Source organism: Thunnus thynnus, chromosome 19 (assembly GCF_963924715.1).
Source record: "Thunnus thynnus chromosome 19, fThuThy2.1, whole genome shotgun sequence".
Taxonomy (NCBI): Eukaryota; Metazoa; Chordata; class Actinopteri; order Scombriformes; family Scombridae; genus Thunnus; species Thunnus thynnus.
Window position 1 is genome coordinate 28,281,409 of NC_089535.1, and position 22,164 is coordinate 28,303,572.

Genomic DNA, 22,164 nt, shown 5'->3' on the forward strand with positions numbered 1-22,164 from the left:
AGTTCCCTTCCATAATCCATAAAACAATTTTCTACTGAGCATAATGTTATGTGTATGGCTCAATTCTACTAATAAGTTGAGACTTCTTTGGTTTCATGCAGTACTACAACAGTCAAAAGAGATGAAACCAAAGCATCATTTGCCACACACATTTATTCTTTAAAAAAGTGAAATGAAAGAAAAAAAGCACTCTCCATCTGAATAAATTCATTTCGATAATATTTTACTGCTGTCATTTTTTGACTCTTTTATATGACAGTTGTTGTATTGTCAATTTTTTTTTTTTCCCGAGATGAAGACAAACATCAACCAAGCCATAAGGCTCACCGTCCATCCAAAGCTTGTGTCCTCTAAAATAGTCTTAGAGCAACAATCTGGCATCAAGAAGAGTTTCTGAGGATGATTTAAGCCCATATACAAAGACAACAGATGGTTATCTCCAGACAAGTTCTGGTTGTTTGGCATTCTTCATCCAGAACTAAACAAACACGTCAAGAACAAAGACCATGTTCGTCCCCTTCATCTCTCGGAGGGAATGTCCTTGAAAGTGACCTGACAATCAGGGATGATCTCGGGGTGTATTTAACCTCCAAGGCGTTGTCCCTCCCCCCAGGCAAAACCTCCCGGGCGCTCCTCAGGCAGGGGGTTGTAGTTGGCATCTTCCTCTGGAGTGTCAAACAGCATCTTTCTGTGGGAGACACACAGAGGAGGATGATGCAGGATTTCTTAAGACATACAGAAGTGTTCATAATTGATGTGATGATTCTTTAGGCCGACATCTATGTAAATAAAGACAATACATCTCTGCATGACTGTTAGTGTTGGTGGTTTGGGGCTTTGGAATGGTAAATGGTAAATGGACTGTACTTATATAGCGCCTTTCTAGTCTTCTGCCCACTCAAAGCGCTTTTTATCATACGCTGATGGCAGGGGAGGCTACCATGCAAGGTTCCAACGTGCCCATCAGAGGGAATCTAATCATTCACCCACATTCACACACTGATGGCACAGCCATCAGCAGCAATTCGGGGTTCAGTATCTTGCCCGATCTTCCGATTGGTGGACAACCTGCTCTACCTCCTGATCCACAGCTGCCCCATTAAGAGTTGCCATGTTGATCAGTCTCTCTATCAAACACTCTGATCCAGATCAAAACATCTGGACTACTAGCCAGATAAAAAATAGATTTTTGTGGGCATTTTGTATCTACACGACAGAGTAGAGAGGGCAGGGAGCGAGGGAGAGTGTTCCCCAGCTGGATTTTAAATGGGGACGTTGTGGTTCATTGGTTGGTGTCTTAACCCATAAGTCACGGGGGAGCTCCTTCTGGCCAGATTTAGCATGTCTTTTAATGGTCCCAAAAGGATGATTCCTTATGTTTTGGTGAGCCTGTGACCTTTCATCAAGGACAAATTTCCACTCATACACAAGAAATCTCAAAAAATCTCATTGGAAAATAGCCATGAAATTTCCTAACCAAAGTCCCTCTCTCTCTCTGCCTTCTGCTTGTGAGATTGGTTTGGCTTCCTGGCTCAGAAGCCAATGGGCATCAGGAAACTACCTACACCTGAGTAATTGAGGCATCAGCCTATTTAAGTGGCTTCATTGTTAACCTCTCTCTGTTCTCTTCCTCCAAGGCCTCCACAAGACAGATGGTTTTGTTTGTTTGCTTGTTGTTGCTTGCTTGTTTGTTTGTTTGTGATGTGCATTATGTTTGCATGCATCACACACACAATCCACGCACTGCATCCATTACTGACCTAGCTGACTAACATTATTATTATATTGTATCTTAAGTTGAACCAACAATTAACAAAAGTTAAGTGTTGGTTCATTATTATTATGAATCATTTCGATACAATAATTTTAATGGATATCATTATACACTGTTTATTTAAACATTTATTCCCCTTTTCTAAAGTTTTATTTAATTTAATTTTGGTATTTTAACCAATGACACTTTTTTTCATCAAGTTTTATTTCCTGATGTCACTTTTGATAATGGAGACACCGACGTCACTCTAGTCTAGATAACAGGAACTAACTGGCTAAATTTGGTAGCAGTTGTTGAGCTTGCTTGGAGGAAAGGGGCATGTGATGAAAGGTGAAGGGGCGATGATAACACCACTGTCATGAAAATTACATTATAAAATAAAATGCGTCTTTATAAATAGTGACATTATGAAATAAAACATACTTTTGATAAAGGCAATTTTTAAATAAAAAGGTCTATTAAGAAATAAAAATGAAGTCCTATACAACTCTGTTATTATGGAGATAAGAATGATAAATTTCATAATGAGTTGAGTTTTAATGCTTTCTGAAATCACTTCACAACTTATTGGTTCATTTATAAATTTTGCAGAATTTATTCATGTGATTATATATTTCATTTTTATTTATTTCATATTGAATACTTTGGAACTACCTCCATTTTGGTCACTCTGTGAACTTTCCTCTGAAACCACCATGAGGACTAAATGTCAAATTTGTACAAAAATACAATCAAATACATCACAATCTAATAGGCAGACTGCCATGAAATTTACTTACCCATTAGCTCCCATGCAAATAAAGTTCTAACATTCATTCCTGCACTTTTAGAGTGTAAGGTGTGTTGAACATTGCATTTGCTGGAGCTGCTAGTAAAGCTTTTCACCTAAAATGTTAGAGGAAGCTAGGGACTCACATGATAGATGGGGTCTTGAGCCACCTTCCACCACCTGGCTGGTTGGGGAAAACATCCTCCAGGAAGAAGTACACATGACCAACAGCGATACCTCAAGAAAGGTAAAAAATCATTTTAACACAAGCACCATTCATACTGTACACCACCAACCATATCAGTTCCCTTCAGCCTTACTGATGTTTTAAATCAGTAAGGAATAAACAACAATGACTGCAGGTGACAGTGATAGGTACCTAGAAGATCCACGATGATGGAGTTGCCCAGCAGAAGTGAGAATCCCATCAGCACCCATGGCAGGAAGGGTGCCTGGAAATTCAGCAGCCCAAAGAAATTCATGCGAACGTTTGGGTTTCGTCGACTCCAAACGTACACCAGCATGATAGTGAAGGCTTGGCCCAGGAACACCAGACTCACAAAAGTTCCAAATATCTGAAACCTTGTTAAAGAACATGGCGAATAAGTGAATTCTACTGACTGTATCATGAGGGACAAACTGGCACCATGCTGAGTTCTAACATTAAGTGATATATTTTTGGCCAGTTATTTAATGCTGCTATTATTAGTTGCATTTGTGCAGTCCGAGGTCAAAAAGCAGCTGAAGGCATGCTACTCTTATTTTAATCATATATGCTTATGGGTTTTGGTATGCTGCTGCTGTTGTAGTGGCTTATAGCACTTACATACAAACATTATGTCACTCATGCTCCTCTGACAGAAACCACCCTTTACCGGCATATACTGGTTGGGCGCCAATATTGTTTTAGTGTCATATGCCGATTCTTTGTGTAATGCCACTGACTATAGTGGTATGTCACATGACAATAACATTTCACTTTATATTCCACTGGCACATACCTCTCCCCACCACCACATGATGGTTATTACTGATATATACTGCTGCTGTGCTGATGATATGCCTAATAAAGAACAAATCACCACAAGGTTCACATCTGTGACTTTGAGTGAAATGTCTACTAAAAATGAAAACTACTCCACAGATTGCCATGAAGTTTAGTATAGGCATTTATGTCCCTTTCAGGATGAATTTTAATAACTCTAGCGACCCCTGAAACTTTTCATCTGGCGCCAACATCAGGTCAAAATATGTCCAATACCTTTGTTTATGACAAATACCTGCAAAAAAACAGTAACATTCCCATAAACCTCAGCTGTACTTGGTGTAGAGCTAACTAGGACATGTTACCATTGTCACTGTGACCCTTTTAGTATGCTGATGTCAGCATTTAGCTTAAAGCACAACTGTGCTTGACTACAGTCTCACAGAGCTGCTAGTGTAGCTGTAGACTTTTGAGGCTTGTTGAGGCTATTGAGCTCTGTGAGCTGCAGAACAGATAAATATGAATACCAAACAAAATATGAGGAAAAAAATAGGAAAACTAAATAAAAAACAGGTTTACGGAGGTTAGTAGTGCTGATGTGAAAAGGGTTCTAGTAACGTGTACAGTCGTATTGCATATTTGTTTGATAAAGAGACAAATATGCAAGAACATCAACCAGTTGTTACACAAATCCTACATTCTTCTTCTTTCTGCCTTAAATTTTTCTGCCAAGCTATACCAGAGAGCTGTCAATGTTGAGGTCAGTATAAGTAATAAATGACATACTGGTCATTGAATTGTTCAACAAGGATCTCATTATCTGTATATTAAAATGTTTTTCACTTTCATGGGAAGGATACAGTCATCAGAAGCCCACCAAAGAGGAACATGAAGACAAAGTCAGCCGTGCGTCCCCTGAAAGAGCCTTCCTCTAGCATCCGACAGTATCTGTACCTGAAAGCAGATGGTTAAGGAAATGTACACAGAAAGTCTGCCAGAACCGTTTTACAGATTTCCTCATCACCTACATAACGAAGAACTGCCACAGCATATGTGTTTGTCACTGGTTTGAATGATTGAGAAGACTGAGTAGAAGTTTCTCAATGTTGTATACTATAAAGATTGTAAAATTTGTGGCGGCTGTGGCTCAGGAGATAGAGTGGGTCATCCACTAATCAGAAGATCAGCGGTTCGATCCCCGGCTCTTCCAGTCCCCATGTTGAAGTGTCCTTGGGCAAGATACTGAACCCCAAATTGCTCCCGAAGGCTGTGCCATCGGTGAGTGATTGTGTGTGTGAATGAGTATTAAATTAGATCTCCTGATGAGCTGGTTGGCAACTTGCATGGCAGCCTCTGCCTGCAATGTAAGAATGTGTGTGTGAAAGGGTGAATGTAGCGTAAAGCACTTTGAGTGGTCGGAAGACTAGAAAAGCTCTATATAAAATGTAGCCCATTTTACCATTTGTGGTTTGTGATATTGGGTTATATAAATAAAAAACCGACATGACTCCATTTATATATAAAGACAACATTTTACTGTGAAGTTGCATCATCCCATCTCTGAAAACACGTACCCCTTGTGAAACAGAAAGTATGTAAACTCACTTCACATGATAAATGCAATGAAACTGAGAACTGAGAAGGATACAAAAAAATCATATTGAACAGGAAATTGAAGCCAACTGGACCAAAAAACAGGAAGTTGGTTATTAGCCGCCATACCTACAAAGAGAGAGAGAACATTCAGCTGTACGTAACATATAAGCATACAGTAGAATAAACAAATCCAGAGGTCATTTCCTTGATTAGAGTGATTAGAGGCTTTGTTTAACTGCAGAATGTCCAGCAGTTAGTCAACATACTGAAGTGAGGCAGGCCGCATGACGTGAATGATAACTATTTATGCAGTTATTATAAGAGACCCGTTCCTTGTGCAAGCCATCCCACCTTAGGACAACAGAGCTAATTATATTTGATTTATAAAATGATGTGCAAAAACCATTGACAATCCATGTGGTAGATGTCTGTTCTCATTAAAAAAACCACTTGTTGCCCAAATAAGTCAGGTAGCTGAGATAATTGAGGCTGTGAAGTATGTGAAATGGTATGTGCCCTGACACTAACCCCTGAGGATGAAGATGAGCGGATGAGATGAGATGAGCCAGATTACTCACCTGGTAATTCCTTAGAATCAAATCCGGATTGAAGTATAGCTGAAAGGGTGTGATGATCTCTAGTTGCTGTGAGAAGAAGACAACAAAAGACAATGTTACAGACGGTAACAATAATAATAAAGAACTTCGCAAAATGATCCAGATGTGACAAACATCTTTTCCTGGCTGAGCTCTTGAGATAAGACATTTACACTGAATGATACGTGGGAACTTAACGGAAGCTACTGCTCTACATGGAAATGGAGTTTCAGTTTGTACATTTGTGGTGTATTATTTGGATACATGTAACGACATTAGAAGAGTGCTTCTGCTTTAAATCAATATTCAGTCATAAACTTGGTACGTGGTGTTTACACATAACCTCAGTAAGAGAATATTTGAATATGTGAATATAAATTGACTCACTGTTGACTCATAAAATCCAACTGTCATTACTTTGTTTAACCAAAACACACTGAAATCTCTCTGTTAAAACCTATGACTAGATGTGTCCGTCAACATTACAGATTCCACATCTGCACGCATCTGCATGAAACTAATGTCTTTAATGCATTACAGTTATTCATGATCATTTTTGTGAAATATCAACTTCACAAGACAATATGGATTTTTTTATTACCCGATGCATCAGAAAAGAGCACTAGCCTTTGAAGAGCTGCCAGCTGCATGAAGCTAAAGTGCAGCCTATCAGTGTAGAGAATTTTCAGTGGGGTGGGGGAAACTGTGACAACACCTTACAAGAAAAACCAACAGTTTACCTCTGAATATTGTACACGAAGTGCATGTGGTTTATGGTCGAGTGCAGTGTCACGTTTGTGCATCAGAAACGGAAGGTGGAATAGTGAACGTGTTATTACCCGTTTTGACGCAATAAGTCTGAGGTGACCAAACAAGTGCAAATGAAACACTTTCTCACTTTTGGGTGTTTTGTTTTATTAAGAGTTCCCTCAATAAAATCCATTTATTGGACCATTGACTAAACAAGCGGACAGCCTTGAATAAATTCTCAGCCTAATCTACTTCACCTCCGGTTTCTCTTGTGGAACCATATGCAAAGTAGGGAGTATCACTTCTCCTCAGGACAGAATGAAAGTCGACTAAAAAAACCACAGTTGTATGAACACTTCAGAGAAGAGTACAGAGAAAATGAGGCCAGGGTTTCAATTGTGTGACCAATTAGCCAGCTTATTAATGTAAAGGTTGATGCAAGTTCAATTAGATTAAGACTAAATTTCATTATTCCTCAGTTGCAAATGACTCCATTAACCCCCCACTAAAAATAAAGGTCATTATGCATGACAGCTTCTGTCCTGTGAATTATATTACAGACAGAGTTCATTGAGAGAAATAGGAAAATATCAAAGTGTCTTGTTGTCTTATTGTGGTATAGTGAATGATGAAACTGGAGTACAGTCAAGTGATACAACTTTTTTATCCTTGTTATCAGACTGTGACACCCAAAATATCCTCACATTACCTGTATTGCATCAAAAGTTATAGGATATTTGCGCTGCACAGACATACAAAAACACAATACCAACACTATGACAACGGCACCACCACTTATGGGATGCAACCAAAACTTCCTTTACATCTTAACAACAGTCACAGTATGTTTCTATAGTTATGGGAACCCAATGCAAAAACCCTAGCAGCCTGTATATGTGACCCAGGTACCTGTTTAACACTAAATCTGCAACACACAAGATCATTCCCTCTCACAATCATTTGGACACGTTGAACTAATCAAAATAAACACCACACTTGTGACCTGAGTATGAGCCTTCGAGAGGACTGCAGGACTCACAAATTTATCTGTAGTTTTCCAGTGACAATCATTTATGAAACAGGACGCTGGCACCTTTTTGTAAACAGTGCTAGCGAATCAATTTGTGAAATGGGCTCCTGAAACACTCTGGCTGATTCCCCTGTGCAGCACCTGCTTCTTCAAGTCATACATGCTCTGCACCGACACCAAAACTTCAGTGTACATACAGATCATCCTCTCAGGGTTGTGTGTACGTCACCATTTTGAATGGTTGTCAATATCTCTCTCTCTCTCCGTCCCTCTATCTATATTATCATTATTCAGTGAGTCAGAGAGAAATATTTATTTGACAGATGGAATTACTAGTTACCTACGGGATTAAGGACAGAGTTACAGTTTTTCAAGTCTGTCTTAAAACAACAGTTAGGAGCCCGAATGAACATTGAAACATATTTTTCTTGCTGTAATCATTCCTCCTGTTCATACTGACCATTAGAAGATCCCTTCATAATGCACTTACAATGTAAGTGATGGGGGACAAAATCCACAGTCCTCCTTCTGTGTAAAAATGTATTTAAAAGTTTATCTAACGCTGAAATGAAGCTTTCAAAGTCTTCTTAGTGCCAAAGTCCCTCTTTTTGTTACTATACTTCCACCGCAGCTCAGCAGAGAAACACTGTCCAAGGAAACACAAAGAGGGAATTTGATGCTAAAAAGACTGTAAATGTGTCAGATATCCACTTGATGTGACTAACTCAGACTGATGAAGCCTCATATAAGCTTCAGATACACTTTTAAATGACACTTTTAAATGGACAAACTTGATTTTGGCCTCAATCACTTACAAGCACATTTGAAGGGGATCTTTTAATAGCCGGTATGAACAGGAGGAATGATTACGGCGAGGAAAACCTCTTTCACTCTTCATATGGACATCTCACCGTTATTTTAAGAAAGCGAGACGAGAAGAAATGCGATAATATATGATCAATTTCTAACAAATGTTGCATTCTTATTGATTAAACTGCCCACCACTGTTATTGTCATTTATAGATAGATAGATAATGTGCATGCATGTAATGTTTATAATGTAAGTTTACCATGATACGGTACTAGATCATTCGGGAGGATTTTTAGCAGGTTTCCTCTTGAGAGAAGAGAACTGTTACCTGGCAGCATTAACAGGAAAACACATAATAGCCGTGTCGCCATTCTGTAATCTGCCAAACTACGGAAACGCAACTTACCGGGCGCCTTCAGTTTTGGTTCACGTATTAAAATAAAGTCCGTCGGCTCCGGAGACAGGCAGCTCGGCTTTCAGCTTATTTTGTAACTTCAATCAGAGCGTTAACATCCTGGATAACCGGGTTTGGACACGTATCCTTCTCAGAGGAGCTATAGCTAAAGCATCGAGCTAGTAGCAAAGTAAACAGGTTACCTTAACTCCGTTAAGCGACACCAAGCTTTGCCCTAGCCAACACGGTGAGCTTATGAATTTGTCTTACCACTGCAGCAGTTGTGAGGACACAGGCGGTTGTATATGCCCTGGTAACAACAGGGATCTGTAAATACTCCTGCTGTAAGGTCTGGTAAGCCATTTTGGACAGACTGAAAGCTTCCGGCACTTTGTTGACACGTCATTCACAAGGCGAATGGTGTTGCGTTCACCCACGTGGGATGCTGTTACGTCAGGTATTAAAATTCTGCTGTTATTTGCCAGAATATTAACCAACCAGAAATATTATCCATCAAACAACTCCACCAGAATTGTATATAGGGAATTCACATCCTTTTTTGAGTATAAAAAATAAGAATAAATATGTAACGGAGATAATCCGGATTGCACAATTAGTAAAACTGCTTCGGTATTTGTTTGGAATAATCTGTAAACAAAAAAAAAAAACATGTTTATTACTAAAATATTTTTTTGTTTCAAATAATATGTAGTTGTTATTATTATTATTATTATTATTATTATTATTATTATTATTATTATTATTATTATTATTATTATTGTTAGCTAATGAAATGTCTGTAAAGAAAATGTATATTATTAATCTTATTTCTTTATTAGCAGAATTCCATATACACGCCAGCAAATTTGCAATACAGAAACCCAACTTTACTTTCTTCATGTCCTACTTAAAATCCTACTGGACAATCTAAAATACCGCACAAACTATAAAGCTGTGAATACTAGAGCCTTGGTCCATTTTTAAATCTGTACTAATGGCAAACTTCCCAATTTAAATATTGTATGAAGCCTTGTAATGAATTTGATTTGTAATTAATTTAAATTAGTTTTGTTTATGTCTGCTCTTTATTTTTATTTATTTATTGATGTATTATCTTGTCTTATTTATTTACTGGGACCAGTGTACAGTGTTAAACATAAATGTTACCATTTGATGTATTGTACCAGAGTTAGCTTATAGCTCATTTTCATCTGCAGTCCCTTCAGTAGATCACAATTAAAACATATAACAGCACAATAACAAACAATACAAAGCAAAAAACACACAGGACACATAATACGAAATACAAAGCTACACACAATAGCACATCACATACACCCACAATGTCAACTAGAAATTAGTAATGTAAGCTTGTCAAATTAAAAGCAAGATCATTTGCGTTCATGAGAAGACCTCAGCTAAATAGCTTCACTTTGACTTTTACAACCAGATAATCAACATTTTTACTACAATCATCTACCGAAACACTGTGGAGAATTGCATGGGAGCAAAGCACCTCTGGCAGCTTAAACTATATTAAACCAATTGCAAATTATATCATTAATGTGCCAAATTGAGCAGAACCCCTTCATGATTAATAACATATCTTAAACTTAAAGAAAATGTGGAGGCGTCATTAAAGTGACTTTAACCAGTAACACACACAGCTTACATTATGAGCTGCTTTCCTGGACTATGATGAAGCCAGGCCCTACACTACAGATGGTTAGTTGTGGTAATAGTCAGGCTAATGTCAACTGTGTGCTACAGTACAAGCTCTAACGTCAGGCATTAGCCAGACTGAGCATCCCAGCAGCTAACCTCTGCTTCCTATTAGCGAGCTAATGTAATGCGAATCAAACAGTTTGTCAAACTCAACAGTACAGTATCTATTTTAAAGTCATTTAAACTCAGGATTCATTTTAACCAAATACTTTAAAAAAGTGCTTACATGCAACATCGAGACAAATATTGCTAATGTTAAATGCTTGGAGCCACTTGGCATTTTCAAATGTATTTTCTCCATATCGGTATACCTACGCTTGCTGGATTCTTCAATATATTAAAGTTTGATAGACAACATTGTATAAAACCTTAGAAAAGCCAACAAACTTTTTAAAAGATCCTTAAGGCCTCTTACTGCTGTAAAGTCCTCCCGCCCTCTCACCTTTACTGACTGCCAAAAGTAGACTACGCACATGTGCAATGCACATGTTCATGTAAAAACAACATGAAGAAGACCAACTTTCGCTGTTAAGGTCATGTGATTTCCTGTCACCTGCGGACAGCAGACAACTGTCTGCCATTTTGTCTGCATCCAGGTACAGCTTTAAATGGTTTTACTCTTTTGTCATATTAAAAATATATGTCTGAAAACACTGCTCAAATGTATTTGATTATTGGCTCAAAAGTTTTGAAAAAATAATCTTGGGTAGGCTGAAATGAGAAAGATGTCAATAATTTTATTTGATTGACTTAAAAAAAAAGTGAAAATGACCAGACAAAATCACAATTTTATTATATAATACCTAAACCTGCAAATGACAAAACACGCTGGGCGTAAAACTTTGTAATAAGTCATCCTTTATAAAGGGTTTGTAAGTGCTAATTAATGGCTTTAATAATAATCAAAGTCCAAGAAAATATTCAGCTGTAAGCTATTATTAGGAACAAGTTTTTGGTTACCAGAGTGTGAAAAATTCCTCTAGCTGTGGCTGTGGAAGACCCTCTTGTGGACAACTTTCCATATGGAAAAACTTGCAGACAAATATGGAAAGCTACAGCTTTGGATCAACTGTAACTGCCCTGTTTTATGTTATTGTATACCGACCACCAAAACCCAATCATGCCTTTTTAACCAAACTCTCCAACACGGCTTGTGTCAATGTCATGTCAACGTCATCCATTGTACTTGATTATGATAAGGTAGTAATGGCAGGTAGTTTTAATGTCCACACAGTTGATAGTGCTTCTTCCTATAGGCCACCTTGTAGTTTTTAAACATTCACAGTTTTTCAATTTACAGAACATTTCAAACTCCACACATAATCGTGGGAACATTTTAGATTTGATTTTTACCCTGGGCCTAAGTATAAATTCACTGTGCCTGGAGGATATTTTTATCACACACCATAAGTCCAATGTTTTTGATACTGTCCTCCAATACCACCATCATAAATGCTAATATTGTCATACTCATCGGCTGATATTTCTTTGCTCCGTTTTCACCTCCATGACATTGAACTTATCCCCATTTTCTGATAATGCTTTTTGCATTGATTCTGAACAATTTTTAGATTTTTTTTGTAGACAAGATCAAGATCATCAGAGCATCAATCACAGCTCCATCCACAGATTTGTATATAATCCCATCATGCAACCATTCAGTAACACTATACCAGTCCGCACCCACCTCTATCAATAGCTTAATGGAGACAGTGTCACATCTACAACCTTCTTTCAGTCCTTATGATTGCATTCCTGAGAAATTTCTGAAATAGGTTCTGTAGGTCCTTGGTTAGGTCCTTGGTTATTGGCCATTACTAATGCATCCCTCAACTCTGGTTGTTCCTAACTGTGTTAAGTTAGCTAATGTGCAGTCCCTGCTCAAAAATCCTGATCTGGATCCAACTTTATGTAATAATTTCAGGCCTATCTCAAAATTACCTTTTATTTCAAAGATTTTAGAAAAAGTGAAAAGTGCCACACAGTTAATTGAGAATCTAGAAGCCAACTGTAATTAAGAAAAGTTTCAGTCTGGCTTTCGTCAAAAGCACAGTACAGTGCTTGCTCTCCTAAAGGTGGCATTTTAATAAAAGCTGGCTCTGGGGACTTTTGTTGCACTTGTGTTGTTGGATCTTAGCTCGGCTTTCAATACAGTGGATCATAGAATCCTCATTGACAGGCTATGATAGTGGGTTGGCCTATCTGGTCCTACTCTTAGCTGGTTTATAGCCTATTATATTTATCAAATAGACAAGTTTCTGTTTGATGCTGCTGCCTTGAGTTATGGAGTGCCTCAAGAGTCTATTCTCGGCCCTCTTAATTTCTATTTATATGCTACTGTTGGGCCTTCTAATTCGTCGTTTTAATGTGTCTTTCCACTTTTACACAGACAACACATAGCTGTACATTTCCGTCAAATGTGACAATCCCAGCATCTGTCTGACTTAAAGGACTGCTTGGACTCTATGAGAAGCTGGATGTCTCAAAACCTCCTTAATTTAAATGAGGATAAAACAAAGGTACTTATTTCTGGCTCTGATATGATATTATATGATATAAATATGATATAATATTTCCCTCTGAAATTTAGTGGAGTGGAAGTATAAAGTAGCATCAAATGGAAATACTCAAGTAAAGTACAAGTACCTCTACTTAGTTACTTTCCACCACTGTAAATGAGTTTAGTATAGCGAGGCAGACTAAACTGGGGAATGAACCAAAAGACAGTAATGAGCAGGTAATGTGGATAATGATAAACAGACATAATGTATTCATGCAAATGCGATTCCACAAACAATCTTTTCACAAAAACTGGTCTGAACTGAAAGAAAAGAGCCAAGTGATTTTGTATGTCAGGTTCAACTCAGCAAACAGCCTACATCCATAACTCATATAGTTTATTGACTTAGATATCATACTACAAATATACATAATAACTTTACATGATCAAATAAAAATGTCAGATCCAAACAATATTTAAATACAATTCTGTCAGCATGTTATGGGCTCGGCAGAAAGTGGTAGGATGCAGGCTTTCAATTTAAAAAAAAGTTTTTATTTATCCAAAAGTTAAAAATAACAAATGTGAGCCCCAAAACGGTACTCAAAATACAGCAGACTAATACAATATTTTGGGTAACAATATGTTGACACACCACATTCTCATTTTAATTGAATCCTTTCACTTATCAAGCTTTATTGTCAATCCACAGTATGTGCAGGACATACAGACGAGTGAAATTTCGTTCCTCCAGGGACACAGTGCAACAAATATAGACAAGAGACAAGTGTGCACAATAAATACAGTTTATATACAGAATATAAATCTAACAATATATACATAACAATAATTATAAAAATGTTCACATTATACATTATAGATACAAAAATGTTCACATTAAGTTGTTTACTATTATATACAAAATGCAAGATATAAGTATAGTTTGGCACTGCGTGGATAGCACTGATTAAAGTGGCTTGTGCATCTGTTGTTGAGTGAGGATGAGTGGTGGAGCTGGCTCGGATGCTTTTTCCCAGACAGCAGGAGGGTAAAAAGACTGTGGGAGGGGTGACAGGGGTCACCCACAATGTTGGAAGGTGTCCAGTAGTGGGGGGAGAGGCCTGTCACTGATCAATGATCTCATTTAAGTTTACCTTCAGTTAAAGACAACTTTCATAATTAAACAACCAACACGATTTGATTTTGCGTTTAAGTGTATTTGCATTTCTTGGCACATACTGTAAGTTCCACATGAAATGTTTACTTAGTTTAAGTCACATTAATATATTTTTTCTCTGAATTACTGTGCTGAGCATCCACCATGTAAAAGATGCAACTGATGCAATGAAGTTTAAACCTGGGCCCTGGACTTTAACAAATTCTTGTTATAGCAAGGGAAGGTTTAGGGAGACCCCCCCCCTGCTAGTTTTTTTTTTTTTTGGTGTGTTTTGCAGCTAATTTGCAAGTTCATGGTGATTTTGCTCTGTTTTCTTATATGAAGTTTTTTGCTTTCATGTAGTCTATGACATATAAACTTAGCACAAAAAGTAAGGAAATTTGTGTTTGGTAGATTATTTCTTTGTTCTAACAATGCTTCTTAGCAATAAATCTTATACCGTTGGAAAGCCTGTTTATTTCCCTTTTAAATTGTGCCACATTTGTAAGGAACATGCATATGTGGGATGAACAGCAGAGCTGAGTATGTGGGTTGCACCCATGAAAAATTTGCCAAATCTTCTCTGCCAATGCCAAACAGCTTATTCTGCCATTGACTCTTGTTTGGTGTTTGGTGGATTGGATGATTGAAGTTTGAAGAAACAAGACATATTGGCAATTTAACAATTTATTCATTTAACAAACAGGAGCCTCAATAGCGTGTGGAAGAACCATACACAGCCACAACAGCCTGGCACCTCCTCCTCATGCTGGTCACCAGCCTGGTCACACACTGCTGTGGGATGGCATGTCAGTCAACTTGGTTGTGTTGGTCACTCTGGCACAAACAGCACGCCCAAGCTGATCCCACAAGTGTTCAATGGGGTTGAGGTCAGGACTGCTGGCAGGCCATTCCATCCTCTCCACTCCCAAATTCTGGAGGTAGTCTCTGATAAACCTCGCTCTGTGGGGGCGAGCGTTGTCATCTTTCAGTTCTGTCCCAGACTGTGGAGATATGGGATTGGCACTGGTTGCAGAATCTCATCTCGATATTTCTCTGCATTGAGATTGCCTCCAACGATGACAAGCCTCGTTTTTTCCAGTGAGCGAGATGCCACCCCACACAATCACACTGCCTCCACCAAAAGATGTTACTCTATTGGTGCAGCAATCAGCATAGCATTCTCCACGTCTTCTCCACACTTTGACCCTATGATCCAATTGCCGTAGGCAGAATCTGGACTCATCACTGAACATAACGTTCCTCTACATGTTCAGGTTCCAGTGTATGTGTTGCCAGCACCAACGCAAACGGGCCTGATGGTGAAGGGCAGTCATGACAGCCCTATGAGACCGGAGATTGGCTGCGTGCAGTCTGTTCCAGATTGTCTGGGTAGAAAGCCGTCGGCCATATCGTCCTGCAAACCTTGACTACAAATCTGTAGAAGACAGCCTACGTGCTGACAGGGTGAGGGAACGGTCTTCTTGGGGTGGCGTCTTCTTGGGACGCCCACTTCGCGGCCTGTCTCTGATATCCCCCCTTATATGAAACTTGGCCTTCACTTTGGAGATGGTACCAGGGCTCACTCCAAATAATGCCGCAACTTATTTTTTCTCTTTATGTTGCAAAAATTACACCCTATTGCATTAAAATATGATGTCAAACCATATTTTTACATCCTCGTTCAAACAAACAAAACAAAAACAACAGCACTCACCAATCCATCTTCTTTTATATTTTGATTGTGGACAGAAAACAAACATGTTTCAGCATAAAGCCATCATCACGCTGGAGATGGCTTTACCCTAGACTTGATTGCAACCTTGCACCCGACATTATCTTGAGATTAGGTACCAGATTAAGTACCAGTTCTACATCCTTGTTCAAACATTCTTATTAGTAAGTCTACAAATAACAGAAGAAACATTATGGGGGAATGCCCCCCTTAAGAACATTGTTAATTTACTGAAAAGACACAAGGTGTTTGAATGTGATTTTAGTGTGCACAGTATCATTATGCATAAACCAACACAGTTTGTGGGGTAATATGTTGGTATAGTGTTAAATGTAGTTCTATAGCAAATACAACCCCCCCCCCACCCTCCCCCCCAAAAAACCCAAAACAAAACAAAACAAAACAAAAAAAACACTAAAGGACATTTTAGGGGGTAAGATGCCCCCTCTAGTAATTTTGATTTTAGGTATCTACAGACTTTGTAATTAACATAATGCATACTGTCTCATCAAGAGCATTTGCTTTTATCGATTCCTTTCTTATATTGAGTTAAATAACATATATTTATTTAAAAAAGGCCAAGTTATTTTAAATTGGCAGTTTTAATGAAGTGTAGCTCTAAAGGGTTTAGACCTTAAACAAAGCAAAATAATGTTTTTTTGTCAACATTTCTACATTTTGAAGACAGCTCAATGACTAAATTATTGTAAATTGTAGTTATATTCTTCACTAATCATATTTTTTTAAAATTTGAATGCTAATTGTAGTTAGCTTAGGTTTTGCTAACAGCAAATAAGCTAGTAGCATTATGAGTTGATTTCATGTCCTTTCATTAAAACATGATGTCAGGTCTTAGTTTTTCCAGGAATTTCAGTAATTGTGTCTTTTATTAATTTCAACAAAAGTCCGACTGCACTGAAAAACATGGTCACAAGGGGGCATCTTTCCCCAGAAATGAAATTTTGTATATTGTTATAATTATCATAAAAAAAAAACTATTTTATATTTTGCTCCACCCTAATGAATGGTTCTTCACATGAATCTCCTAAATGGATTACCAAAATGGGTCTCTGTGTTTCTGAAAAACACACAGATCATTAAAAACCAACGAGGACAAATTAGAACAAGTTTGTTACCTTAAAATCTGTTAATAGGCAGAATTCCAAAACAGAAGAAAGCAAGATATGACAGCTTTTACTGGATGTAGGCAAACACATAGACATAAACTTTACTATTCCCCCCTATTTGATAGATGAGTAGTTGTACTTATAAGCTGATGTAATTTACATGTGTTTGTGTTTTGTTTATGAACGTGCCATTATCCTTTATTTACCATCACTGATGGAGGTGGGGGTCAGTGTGATGATGAAGATGAGGCACAGGGGATAAGAAAAGTGACTCTCGCGATAGTGTCAGAGCGGCTCCTGTAAAGATGGCAGTCAGCAGCATCCGAGGTCGCCCGTTACGGAGCAGTCGGATGCGAGGTGAGCCGGATTTTTCACTCACAGGGCTAGACCGCAATTTCAGCAAGACTTCAGATACTGAATTATCATCAGCGCCGAGGTTGTGTCGAGCCTGTCACCAGCTGACCTCATTCATAACTTTGTGTTTGTGCTGACAGGTCGGACTGACAACGGTGAGGAACACGTCCCACTGGATCTGTCAAGAGGTAGGTTTCAACTCTGTTACCCGAAACATGAAGACTCAGGCAGCAGCCACATTTAGCAGCACTGCCGCTCACTTTCTGCTTGTCTTACCGGTATGTCACTGTGTTTTCTGTATAGGTACGTTTTCGTGGGTGACGTCATGGTCAAACTTGGTGTTAAATGGTTTGGCTTTTACTGTCTGTGCCAAACGCACAAAGTCATCACTGTTAATCTGCGAAGTAGTACTGTCAAAACTTCAAAACATGTACTGCCTTTTTCAGTACAAACATTTGAACCTCGTAGTGCTATTAAAAACGCAGGTAGCAGTGATTTAAAAAAAAAAAAAAGCAAATCATGACTTTGAGTTAGTGATAAATATCATAGCAATAATATTACATCTATGCTCTCTGTCATCAACATGGATAATGTCATGGATCATTTAAATTTTTCACTTTCTAATGATGTTAAAGGATGAGACAGCAGCAATATCAAGAATCAGAATCAGCTTCATTGGCCAAGTGTGTTTCAACACACACATTTGTCTCCGGTTTCCAATGGCTCTCAATGTACTCGCAAACAATATACCTTTTCTTATTGTCAGTTAGTCTCACAACCAAAACCAACAATTAATTGATCTACTAATAAGTATTGTATGTGAATCCAAAGCCTCCCCAGACCATAAAAAACACATCAATGATCAAACATTTTGCTGCTTGAAATACTCACTAGAATACCAAATGTGGATTCATCTGCCGCGGAGAATAGTCCCCAACAAATGCACTATTTCCTCCTGATTGAGTAACGATAAAACCTGCAATAAACTAACATAGAGCTGTGTGCTACAGACAGGGTGGGGAAGTTCAAAGGTATTGACAGATGGACTAACACATTGTTGGTTTTTGTGTTTTCATGGAATTTGTTGACAAAAAGAAAGATACAGAAAAACACCAGCTTTATCCTTTGAGGATATTAAAAAAAACTGACTCCCTCAGAAGTTGAATTAAAAGAGCTAAAGTACCTACCCAACATCCTCTATATGTGTTTCTTGCGGAAAGCTTCTTCAGTGTGTTATACACTCACAGGCCACTTGAGCAACACCTACAATCTAATACAATCCAATGCACTAACTCTGGCTTGAATTCTACTACTATTCTACTACTATAACCAGGCTTTTATGTTTATTATTGAGGTTGTAGCGGGTGGTCTTTTTGTAAAGGACTGCATTGCATTAGACTACAGATGCACCTAATAAAGTAGCCAAAGTGTATACACCACTGATATTCAAGATGTTCATTCGATAGTTTAATAGTATGGTGTGAATACTAGTCTGCAGTACCAGTCAAACCTTTGGACATACTGTAGATTTAGATTTACGTCAGCCAAAAAGATGTTTCATCTTTAATTCACGGTATTATGAATAGAAATATAATCAATGACATTAGTGTAGCCGAGGTAAGATCATTGACTTGGATTACGCCATGGTCACGTTATGTAGTCAACGTTGTTGCTGTGGTAGCAACTTGTCAATCACAAGGTAGCCACACCTTAAAGCTGCTTTACCGTCTGTTTTACTTTAAATAGGACCATAATTTACAAAATTAACATTGTGCTGTATTGAAGAAGACTTGAAACTAGCAACTGAGACCATAAACTCATTTGGAAAGTGTTTACTGAGGTAATAAATCAAGTGAGAAGTAGGGTCATTTTCTCATAGACTTCCATACAATCTGACTTCTTTTTGCAACCAGTGGAGTCGCCCCCTGCTGGCAATTAGAGTGAATCCAGGTTTAAGTCACTTCTGCATTGGCTTCACTTTTCAGAAAGGGAGCTACACATTTGGGTAAGATGGATTCACAATCACAACTTTCTAAGTGCTGCACAAAAGAGGAAAAGAACATCATATGCAGCTCCAGTCTTTTTCAAAGTGGCAAACTGGCTGACCCTGCACCCCAAATAAAAGTCAAGTGTTGCAAAGTACATACAGTCATTTCCTTCATACCAAATTGCACATTGTATGCACATTGTAAACTGGCTGACATATTTGAGATAATTCATGCTTACTTTATGCAACTTCCAGTAAAGGATGAGCAGAAGAGGCTACATTATCAAAGAGAGTGGTGTTGACCTCACATAGCTCGTGGATATGCATATGTTGAGGCGACATATGCTGAACATCATGCCCCTGACACTGGATCCTTTTAATATTCAATGAAAGAATGTATTTACAGCTTCCACATATGGGGGGATTGATGCTTAGTAGCATCAAATTATTAAATATTCTTGCCAGAAAACTAATACTCATTGGTCATGCTCTGTTTCTGCCCAAATGTAAATGTTGCCTCTTCGTGGAGTCATTCTCAGCTCTAGACCACTCAGGCAGGACTTATGTGAGGTGAAAAGTGGGAAAAGGCTGACTAGATGCTGTTGGTACATGCACTGGTTTGAAAGGTTTTGGTTTGAAAGCAATGTGGAGGAGACTCTGAAACAGCTTTTAGATCATTATGTTGTGAGATAATCATTATGTTGTGGCTAGTCAAGCATGTCTTAGGGAGGTGGATTGCGCTGGGGAAATGTAGACTACATCAGTAATGTCCTGGCTGTGGGCCTGCTTAGTGCTACTTGTTGTACAGTCTTATTGCAATACAGGCAAGTATTGCCAGATGTCAGATTTGTGATCACCAACATGTAGAACACAAAGAATCACATGATGAAATAATGTGGATGGCATCACAATTTTTATATTTCAGTGTCCAGTCAGTCAGTCAGCTCTATCCCAATGGCTGCTGTGAAAAGCATGTTCTTTTTGCTTCTGTCCTTTCTGTATTTTTCATCTCAGTATTCTGCTGTTTGGATATCTTAACTAGCAGTAGATGTTTCTTATGAGGTTTTCACCTCACCATTTCACCATTTATCGCTTCAGTGTTTTAGTGCCACTGTCCATAACAAAACATAAACTTCAACATTTTTGTGAGTGCAGAAACAGATGTGACGGTGCTTTGATTACAGGGAGATGGTGTCCCTGTAAAATCACAGTAATCTGCTGAGTAACACTTAGCACAGTTTCACTCTGCAGAATGATTTCACTCAAGCCTGGAATAGAATGCTGAAAATGGAAAGCGAAAATGAGGAGCGGTTCAACAGAGTGCAACAGAGTCCCTTACATGGGCTGCAGTACTTAATATAAATAATATTACTTACTTCCTTCATTACATTACATTACATTACATGATGTGGGAGGGCAGAGTCATGGCATGTTGCATGACAGAAAGAATGTTCTAATAAGTGCCATTCTCCTCTTCATATCAGAACGGACTGACTCAGACAATTCATTTATAGCAGTTTTATTATGCTTTAATTGACTATTCCAGTGATGGATTGTTCCACAATAGAGAGAAAGCAGTGGACCCTGTTTACGTCTGACTTTGTAATAGTGAAAAGGAGATGGTTCTTCCGGTGAGGGTACCAATATTTACCCTAGCTGTGTTTGTTGTTCCAGTTTAATGTGATTATTGTTTAACAAGTTCTAACACTTGTTAATAACATGTCTCACACAGTATGGGTCAAACCTGACAGAGAATATGTAAGAATCTACTGGGCTAAATGTATTGCTGCAAATTTAATTTCATTGTCTTAAAGTAATAGTTTTTATTTTTCCTGTTGAGATGTAGTGTAGTGTGTGTAGTACTTTGAACTGAAAGTCATGCTGCTCTTCACCGATTTCAGATCCCGCAGAGAACCTTCGTGAAATTCTTCAAAATGTATCAAAACAGCAAGGAGTCTCCAATATGTGCAAGCTTGGTCATCTGAACAACTTTGTAAAGGTTTGTTGAAATAACACTAAAAAACATAATTCCCCACTTGTAAATCCTAATGATGGTGACAATGGAAAGTGTACCATGGCGTCATATACTGTAGGTGGTTTCTATTTACTGAAGTTGCAGCCACTTTTATTAATCTTATTCTTTCTCCCATAGCTTCTCTGCAGTGTTGGCCACTCAGAGGAGAAGCTTGGCTTTACATATGAGGAGATAAGTATTTGGTGAGTATTTAGACATGTATGCCATGCTGAAGCTCCTAGCTCACAGCTCATTAGACTGACTTTCTTAATTATGAACAAGAGTTCAAGAATTCTTCATCAAATCTTCAAGATTTGCTGTGATTTTCTCCTCCCAAGTCTTCGATTAGCATTGCTGAATGAGGCTAAGGAAGTACGTGCAGCTGGGTTACGAGCTCTGCGTTACCTGATCCGAGACAGTAGTGTACTAGAGAAGGTGCTTCGTCTGCAAGTGGACTATTTGATTGCAAGGTGGGTGAAATATTATAACCTCTGCCTTAGCAACACAAATGTCCAAACAATGTTGTCTTGCTTAGACTTAGCAATTACCAACTTCTTAAGGCCATTTACACTGTATGATTTTGGGCTGTCTGAGTGGAAAGTTTACAACTGTAAGAGAAAGGTGGTGAAATCTTTGATTTGAATGCGCCTTTAGTTTGCATTCATGACAGGGCAGAGAGTTTAATGAGTAGTTGTCTTCAAGTAGTATAACTTTATCTTTGTGATTAATAACAGTTAGCATTCTCCTTCAATTAAGCTGTCCTCTTGATTCCACCCCAGGTGCATAGACATCCAGCAAAGCAATGAGATTGAGAGAACACAGGCTCTCAGACTGGCACGCAAGGTGAGATCTCCTTACAAT

General features: G+C 38.3%; 2 protein-coding genes across 2 annotated transcripts in view; one reads left to right on the top strand and one right to left on the bottom strand.

Moving 5' to 3' along the window:
* Positions 1 to 135: 135 nt before the first annotated feature.
* derl2 (derlin 2) lies at positions 136 to 9,125 on the bottom strand. Its single transcript, XM_067575296.1, has 7 exons — positions 8,976 to 9,125; positions 5,703 to 5,768; positions 5,177 to 5,250; positions 4,389 to 4,482; positions 2,923 to 3,118; positions 2,690 to 2,780; positions 136 to 688 (listed from the first exon to the last, which is right to left on the bottom strand). Exons 1-7 carry the CDS (start codon positions 9,066 to 9,068, stop codon positions 583 to 585), a joined length of 720 nt encoding a protein of 239 aa, XP_067431397.1. The 5' UTR covers positions 9,069 to 9,125; the 3' UTR covers positions 136 to 582.
* Positions 9,075 to 22,164, top strand: part of LOC137171332 (rapamycin-insensitive companion of mTOR-like) — a 47,127-nt gene continuing 34,037 nt past the window's right edge. Inside the window, exons 1-7 of the mRNA XM_067575294.1 lie at positions 9,075 to 9,162; positions 17,169 to 17,305; positions 17,443 to 17,490; positions 21,191 to 21,288; positions 21,442 to 21,506; positions 21,642 to 21,773; positions 22,083 to 22,146. Of these exons, the coding sequence (XP_067431395.1) occupies positions 17,254 to 17,305; positions 17,443 to 17,490; positions 21,191 to 21,288; positions 21,442 to 21,506; positions 21,642 to 21,773; positions 22,083 to 22,146 (459 nt within the window). The 5' untranslated portion in view covers positions 9,075 to 9,162; positions 17,169 to 17,253. The remainder of the gene's footprint in view (positions 9,163 to 17,168; positions 17,306 to 17,442; positions 17,491 to 21,190; positions 21,289 to 21,441; positions 21,507 to 21,641; positions 21,774 to 22,082; positions 22,147 to 22,164) is intronic.